At 41.3% G+C, this 9,201-nt stretch overlaps 1 protein-coding gene across 1 annotated transcript; it reads left to right on the forward strand.

Moving 5' to 3' along the window:
• The first annotated feature begins 277 nt into the window (after window positions 1-277).
• LOC147617242 (uncharacterized) lies at window positions 278-6,353 on the forward strand. Its single transcript, XM_086776455.1, has 2 exons — window positions 278-924; window positions 6,203-6,353. Exons 1-2 carry the CDS (start codon window positions 278-280, stop codon window positions 6,351-6,353), a joined length of 798 nt encoding a protein of 265 aa, XP_086632581.1.
• The last annotated feature ends 2,848 nt before the right edge of the window (window positions 6,354-9,201 follow it).

The following is a 9,201-nucleotide window of genomic DNA, read 5'->3' on the forward strand; positions in this document are numbered from 1 at the left end:
CTTCGGTTGTCCTTTTGAACTTGTGAGCGACAATGGTACACATTTTATAAATGAAAGGATTAAGAAGCTCACAACAACTTTCATGATATCCCATCATAAATCTACTCCTTACTATCCGCAAGCGAATGGGCAAGCCGAGAGTACCAACAAGACTTTAATCTCTGTTTTGACAAAGACAGTTAAAGCTCATCGCACGGATTGGGATCTAAAGCTTACAACAGCTTTATGGGCCTATCGTACTGCGTACAAAGTGGCTATTAATTGCACACCATTCAAAATGGTGTACGGCCAAGAAGCAATCATGCTGTGGGAATTCGTCATTCCTAGTCTTTGTGTTGCTACTCATCAAGAGGGTTGGGATGGTAATCCCTTAGTAGAGCATCTATACATCCTTGAGCGGCTAAACGAAGAAAGACAATTGGCTGTGTACAATGCCCTTGTGGAGAAGGATAGAAGGAAAAAATGGTTTGATCGCCACCTAAAGGACAAGGACATCAAGGTTGGAGATAAAGTCTTGATGTATGGAGTGCGTAACGAAAAGAAGAAGCTCAAATATGCTGGTAAGGGACCGTATAGAGTATGTGAAGTAACCCCGCAAGGTACCATCCGAGTGGAGACTCTCGACGGAGTTGAAACCATTGGATTCCTTAATGGGAGTAAATTCAAAAGATACTATGACCCCCTGAGCCAAGAGGAGTTACATGCAATACATCAGAAGAAGGCAGCTAAAGAACAAGCTGAGCTTAAGAAGATACAAGCAAGAATTGATGCCAAAGAACGTCAACAACGTGCTAGACGCCAACGAGAAGCCAACTTGGGAATTACGCAAGTATTTTTCAAGGAGGCAGAGGAGGATTCACTGGAATCTGACCCGCCTCTAAGATACCCAATTGAGTTACAGAGTCCTTACGAGGAAGTGTTGTTGTATAATGCATTATTGGATACAGGAGCTCAACACAATTTGCTATCATATGGCATGTGGTGTCAACTTGGAAAACCACCTTTATCCAAGAGTGCTATCCAAGTTCAAGGAATCAACAAGAAGAAAACCCCTGTCTCAGGAATTCTGCACACTCCGATTGCCTATGACAAGGGGACCGTAATTCAAAGCTTTTTGGTTATGCCTGCTGGTACCATGGAAGGGACTGTAAACTTAGGGCGCAAATGGATGTTGGCCACCAAGTGAAATATCGATTGGGCAACCAGACGAGTCACAACGCAAGAACCAACACTAGGTCTGACCGCTCAAAATCCCGCACCTAAGTCATCCACTCAAATGCTAGATAATGAAAAATCACAAAGTCCAGTGGCAAAACCATCTTTGATTGTTTGCCACCCCTCTAACGCTTCAACGCCAAGAGTGGAAACATGCAGGGTGGTCTCTAAAGCTCCGCTTACTATGCCAAAAAATACATACAAATGGGTCCCAAAAGCTTTGTTAACAGCTACTTCCCCTGCTCAATCTCGTTCAGACAAGAAGCCTTGTAGGAAGAAAGCAGCTACCCACCCAAGAAAGGGCAATGTGACATCACGATGGATCCCTAAAAAATTATTAGTAGCCCAAGGGTATTACGAAGGGAATGACTAGATTTGGGTCCCTAAGCATAAGCTGAATCCCTCTACATCACCTGTAAAACCTTCCAAACCAAATGTTGCCACCCCAACGACAATTCAAGACCGTGGTAAGGGAAAGGTAACAGAGTGCTCCGCACCACTTCTTCCAGAGTTAGTTTGGATTCCCAAACGATATTGATCATTACCATCTAGCTCAGGAAGGGGGGAGCCACATGAATCTTCTAGCTCCTCATGCCAGGCACACGCTGATATAGAAGTTTCTACATGCTCTACACCTACTCTTGTCAACACCCAACAAAAGACCGATGAGTCTACGTCTCCCCTTGTAATAGTATCGTCGGAAACCATTTCCTCCATTCGTCAATGGGAGCATACATTAACATCTCTGCAATTGGATGTGGCCACAAGGGTCATAAAAAGCTATCTGCACACATCACAACCTATGGCCCGCTGGACAAATTGGTTCCAAGAGGCTGCAACATCATTGCAAAAAATATGATCTACCCAAGGAAAGGGGGAGCATGTACTCACGCTCGACATTCTAATGCTTCCTCCGTAACCTTCTCCCCTGACCATGTAATTGCCAAATTCAAGGGGATGTATATATATAGCTTCATACACAAAAAAGAAAAGAAAAGAAAAGCAAAAATAGTAAAAAGAGCAAGAGCACGTTAAGAGCAGAAATATCCGTATATACAATCAAGAACTAGATTGACCTGTCATAAACCTACTGATGCTATATCTGTGTTTGCAGATATGGCAGATGCACGATCATCATACACTTCATCCACTCCCACCTTTGGTGAGAGGTATCATCTGTACCTTTCTCAAATATTTCACATGTGCTATCCTGTAATTGAAACTGAATGGGATCATATAGATGTACTAGCCAGAGAGGAAAATGTTGAGGAATTAGAATGGCTAATTTGCCTATTGACCATGACTGACCCCTACTCCGTAGAGGACATATCCCCGATAGCCCAATGCTTTCCTTTTCCACAAGATGACTATCCTCGCATGGTTACATTCTTGATGAGTTTATGTGGATGGGAAAATGAAAAGGAAATATCTGACAATGATGAATGGACGGATGAAACTCATGGCACTTCTGAGGTTGACTTTATTTATTTGGATGATGTGGATAGAGGCTTAGGACGCCCATGTGTGAACGGCCAAGTCACCTATAAGAGTCAAATGTAACCCTAAAACTCTCATACTCATGTGTTGAATACAAGAGTGCTCTTGCCTTATCCTCTTAGTTTCCTTCTCCTGCGTGTGTGTGTGTGTGTGTGTGTGTGTGTGTGTGTGTGTGTGTGTGTGTGTGTGTGTGAGAGAGAGAGAGAGAGAGAGAGAGAGAGAAAGCGCGATCGAGCACTGTGTAGCGGCACGGCGGCGGACAGGCGGTAGAGCGACGACGGAGGCTCCTTCTTCACTGCGACGCAGGAATCCTTCACGGCGACGGTTCTAACGATGAGTGACACACCTTTTGCATTCTGTTTGAGCTTGCTTTCCTAGTTGTATGCTTGCAGCCATTCGTGGCTCGCATACGGTGCTCGGCAAGTCCCCAGCTCTACGACCTGTGCGGCAAAAGCGCACAGCCCAACAACTGAGGAATGTGAAGAATAGGAAGCATGTGAAGGCATCGACATTTTTCGGCATCAGATAGCAAGAGTGGAAGATCTAATCACCTCAGAAGATGCTCAAAGTTGAATTATTATAAATACACGTGGAGGGTGAATTAATAAGAGCTTTTTGGCTAGGTTTGTGGGGGAGATGTTGCTGCTCGGATTACCCAAGCTCATACAGGCATATACCAAGCTAACAAAGAGCATATCAGGCTTTGTACAGTGTTCATGTGAAGGCGAAGTGCAAGATCATCGTTGGTGACTGGTGTGAAGACCTTCAAAGTTACCTTGATGAGGCCGTCAAGCCATCGACAAATTGGGCAAAATGAAAGAGCTGAGGCATATGTGGGAGATCTGTGTGAGACGAAGCCTGTGGTATTGAAGACACTAGTGGGTAAAGACAAGAAGGAGACTAACCCTCTTGTTGCTACACATATAAAACCTTGATGATATCAGTGTGACTGAGTCTTGTCTATACTCTGTGTCTGATCTCGGGCGGCAAGGCTATCTTGTTGTGCATGTGTGATGTGAGAGTATCTTTGGCCATGATGCTCTTTGAAATGATTATGGATGTGTTAGGTGTTGTGTGTGTGCACTCTCCTAAAATATCCACTTATGGGCATCATAAGAACGAGGTTTTGAGTTAATAGGGTAGGGTCAATTTCAAGAAGAGAAAGGTTTAACATAAGCTAGAGTCAAATCTTGTAACAATCAAAGTATTATATGCTATATCAGGAGTGTGGGTGTGGTAAAAAGAATAACACCATGATTCTCTTTCTTATACTGGAACCACGGCTACAACACATATCAATTGTGGGCTTTCCACTAAACATTGTAGGTTCTTTCTGCACACTGACTATGAATAGTGTGTCCTACTCTAATTACTAGTAGGGTTGGGTAATGTACGTATTTCACGAGATCTTTCAAACTCGGTAATTGATGCAGAAATAGTGGAGGAAGAAGATGTGGATAGTAGCTGACTTTATGTGGATGTTTGTATCTTTTGGTAAAGAAAGTCATGTATTTACTTCATAGTTGTACCCCCAACAGTGGCTTTTTGTATAAAATCAAGTTTCTTACTATATATCAATAGTGTTTGTCTTCCTTGGGATGTCTATGGTGATGGGTTGGTTGATTATCATTATCATGGGACTTTATATGTGAGGCTAAGCTGGAGTCACATCTCATTGAGCACTCACATCTTGTAACAATCAAAGTATTGTATGCTATATCAGGTGTGTGGGGGTGGTAAAAAGAATAACACCATGATTCTCTCTCTTGTACTCAAAGCATGGCTACAACACGTATCAATTGTGGGCTTTCCACACTAAACATTTTAGGTTCTTTCTGCACTGACCATGAATAGTGTGTCTTACTCTAATTACTAGTAGGGTTGGGTAATGTACATATTTCTCAAGATCTTTCAAACTGGGTAATTGATGCAGAAATAGTGGAGGAAGAAGATGTGGCTAGGTGCTAACTTTATGTGGATGTTTGTATCTTTTGGTAAACAAAGTCATGTATTTACTTCATAGTTATACCCAACAGTGGCTTTTTTGTATAAAATCAAGTTTCTTACTATATATCAATAGTGTTTGTCTTCCTTGGGATGTCTATGGTGATGGGTTTGTTGATTATCATTATCATGGGACTTTATATGTGAGGCTAAGCTGACAAAATGTTAAGTTCTAATCTTACTTTGGTGGAACAACATCAATACAAAACCATGTTGTAGGATTTCCTAATCTCTTTATCACATCATATGAAGAGATTCAAGGATTTAAAGGACTAATTCTTCATATAGAACTCAAGGAAGGTGCCAAGCTAGTGTGCCAAACACCTTTGGGAAAAGGTCAACAAGATGCATTAAAGGATGAAGTGGAAAAGTTGTTAAGGCCAACTTCATCTACCCAGTTACAACTTCTAAATGGGTGAGTCCAATGGTCGTTTGACCAAAGAAAAATGGAAGATGGAGAATTTGTGTGGACTACAAGCCACTTAATGTAGCTACAAAAAGGGACCGCTCTCCTCTTCCTTACATAGATGAGGTTTTAGATTCAGTAGGTCATGAAAGGTATAATATTTGTGATGGTTATTCATGGTATTTTCAACTCGAATTGCTCCTGTGAGGATCAAAACAAAACCATCTTCATAACCCCTTGGGGGTGTTTCTGTGCTACAAAGTGTTACCTTTTGGTTTTACCAATGGACCTTCATCTTTTCAAAGCAGGATTAGTGTTGTGTTTGCATCTTATCTTGGGAATGAGAAGTTCACCAAAGTTTTCATTGTTGACATTTGCATATATAGTAGTAGAATTTTGCATTGTGAAAAGTTGTGGCTTGCATTTAAAAGTTTGGATAGGAGTGGTGGTCAACTTAACCCCAAAAAATATTTCCTTGCTCACAATACAGATGGTATTGAGGTAGATGATGACAAGGCAAAGGCTTTAGTGCTTCTACATCCTACTAAAGACACCAAGAAATTAATGGTTTTTATTCACAAGGTCAAGTATATGGGAAGATTTATTCCTTTGGCCTCTCAAGTCTTGTATCCTCTCCAACAAGTTGTCAAATATGACCCTCTAACAAGGTTAAAGACGTGCTTTGTAACGTTTCATCTCTGCACAAGTATTTTATGTGACTCCTTCAAATAGGTGATGATGGTGTGGGAGAATTCTTACTCCAACAAGGAAAAGGAAGTTTTTCCATGAAACCTATTAACTATGCAAGCAGGGTGAAAGCTATAGTGGAAAGAGGCTATAATGAAGCAGAGTAGTGTGATCTTTTCTTGTAAGAGATTTTGACATTATCTCCTTCCAAATCCTTTTGTGTTCTTAACTAGTTATGCTTTACTTAACTTATAAAAAATGTGATTTTTTCCAAAAGAATGATAAAGTGGGTTGTGGAGTTGCAAGAGTTTCAATACTCTTTCCTAGTAGAGGAGTTAACTAGAGCTCCTATATGGAAGATGATTTTACCATATTTTTTTATGGTTCTTACAGGAAGGCTCGTCCTCACGAAGCTTTGGGAGGGATTGTTTTATATGATCGTGGAGGAAACAAAGTGAAGCAGTGGACTATGAAGTTGCAGGTAACAAATCACAATGAAGCTAAATATGAAACTTTGGAAAAAGGTTTTGCTCTTTACACTTGAAATGGGTATTAAAAGATTGAAAAATCAAAGGTGATGCCTTAACAGGAAGATTACTTTGACTCGTAGAGGGAAAGAGAATATTTTGGATGTAAAGCTTAAAGGGGAATTTGTTCCTATTGTATCAGCTTTCGGCCATTTCATCAGTAATGAAAAAGCATCTTTTCGCATACTTGGTTTTTGTAAAGGATGCAAAAGATGATGAGTCTAAATCTAATTTGTCTATGTTAGATAAAGACAGGACTGATTTCTTACGTGAGTTCCAAGATTGTTTTTCCGAGTCATTGCCAAGAGAACTTCCTTTGGAAAGGCCAGAAGATCATGCTATTGATCTAATTTCGGGGAGTACCCCACCAAATAGACCGCCGTACCATGTTAGTGCAGCCCAACAAGAGGAAATTATGAGCCAAGTACAGGAGTTGTTAAAAAAGGGGTTGATCTAGCCTAGCTCATCACCCTATTGCTCACCTATGCTCTTAGTGCAAAAGAAAGATGGTTCTTGGTGCATGTGTATAGATTACAAGGCGCTAAACAAGAACACCATCAAGAATCGATTCCCTATTCCGAGGATCGATGACATATTGGACCGCTTATAGGGCTCCACAGTCTTTAGTTGAATAGACTTGAAAAGCGGGTATCATCAGACCTGAGGATGTGCATAAGACAACATTTTGGACCACTTCTGGGTTATATGAGTCCTTGGTCATGCCCTTCTTCTTGGAAGAGATACACTTCTTGGGGCATATCGTGTCTAAACATGGAGTCCGTAGTATGGATCCTTCGAAAGTGGAAGCAATTCTCAATTGGCCAGATTTTAGGACAATGCATTATGTACGTAGCTTTTTGGGATTGTGTTCCTATTACAGGTGGTACATACGGTATTTTGGTAAGATTGCTTCGCCCCTTCATGCTTTAACTAAGAAGGGAACTCCGTTTCAATAGGCTGATCGGGAAATTACAGCCTTTAAAAAGCTTAAAGAAAAGCTTACTTTGGAGCCCGTATTGGTATTACCGGATCTCTGAAAGTCTTTTGTTGTCCAATGCGATGCATGTGGGAACATCATTGGGGAAGTTCTCATGCAGGAAGGACATGTGATAGCCTATGAGAGTCGCATATTACAGAATATCGAGAAGTATTTACAGGTTTATGAGAAAGAGATGTTGGCTATAATTCATGCTCTTTCTACATGGAAACACTATTTTCTTGGGGCTGATTTCACTGTGCAGACAGATCATCAGACCTTGCGTTATTTCCTCATGTAAACTAAACTTTCTGAGAAGCATATGAGATGGGCCAACTTTTTGTCTATGTTCCACTTTCAGATTGTACATGTGGAAGGCAAAAAGAATGTTGTGGCAGATGCTTTGTCACGCAAGCCACAAGTCTCCGCAGTTTCACTTGCTTATCATCATGAGCTTAATGAGATGAAAGAGCAGTATGCCCAAGATGAGGATTTTGGAAGGCTCTATGATCAGATGTCTGAGGGTCAGTGACATGATCATTATGCTCTCAGGGATGGCTTTTTGTCGATGCATGGTAGAATGTGTTATCAGGCAGTTACGACTCAAGGTTATGATTGAAAGTCATGCTCCACCGTATGCCGGTCATAGAGGTATTGACGCCACAGTAAAGGCAGTTGAGACTTTATTTTATTGGCCGACCTTGAGAAGAGATGTTGATGCTTTTGTTAGGCAATGCATCGTATGTCAGAAGGTGAAGTTTGATCGTCAAAAGACACCAGGGTTACTTCAGCCTTTACCTATTTTAGATAGACCATGGGAGAGCATTGCCATGGATTTTATATTTGATCTTCCAAGGACACAAACAGGGAATGATGGCATTTGGACTATCATATGCAGGTTCAGTAAGCACGCTCATTTCATTCCCGTGCGTAAGACGATTAAAGTTGATCACATGGTGAAGTTGTTCATGGCGAACATTTTCAAGTATCATGGCATGCCTTCGTCTATAATTAGTGACCGTGATCCACGGATGACGAGTTTATTTTAGAGAGTACAACTCTCAAGTTTTCATCTTCGTTTCATCCACAAACAGATGGTCAATCGGAAGAGGCTAATTCTATAGTGTTAGATCTTCTTAAGTGTTATGTGTCAAAGCACAAGCAACAATGGGAAAAGTATCTTCCTTTGGTGGAGTTTGCTTATAATAACACCGTCCATACCTCGACGGGCAAGGCGCCTTTTGAGATTGTGGGAGGGAAGAAGGTACCACCTATTTTGCACACAAAGGATAAGATCTTTGAGGTTAACCAGTATGTGGAGAACATGGATGAAGCTTATCGGAGAGTTAAGTTGGCACTCCAGAAAACTCGGCAAAAGCAAAAGAAAGCAGCAGACCATCACAGATGTGCATTAGAGTTTGCATTGGGTGATTGGGTTCTTTTGCGATTTGAGAAAGCTAGGCTCAAAAAGATGAAGGGTAAAGAGCGCTTATTCCCTAAGTTGAGCATGCGCTATTATGGACCTTTTCAGGTATTGGAAAAGATTAGATGAGGCTCAACCAGAAGTTGAGGAACTTGGTGAGGTGGCCTATTGTTTGAAGCTACCAGATCACTGGAGGATTCACAATGCATTTCATGTGAGTCTACTTAGACCTTTCCGTGGGGATGTGCCTGAGGATGTATTAGATGAGGCTCAACCGGAAGTTGAGGAACTTGATGAGGTTCTTATTCCAAAGCAGATACTGGCACATAAGGAAAGAAAGGTACGAGGTAAAGTTTCCTGTCACTATCTTGTGAAGTTCAAGAACTATTCACCGATGGATGCGAAGTGGATGGATGAGGGTGACTTAGCAGATTCACCTCAGGTTTTGCAGCTTTATCTCGATGCC

This window comes from Cibotium barometz, chromosome 37 (assembly GCF_041138505.1).
Source record: "Cibotium barometz isolate CiBa-2024 chromosome 37, ASM4113850v1, whole genome shotgun sequence".
Lineage (NCBI taxonomy): Eukaryota > Viridiplantae > Streptophyta > Polypodiopsida > Cyatheales > Cibotiaceae > Cibotium > Cibotium barometz.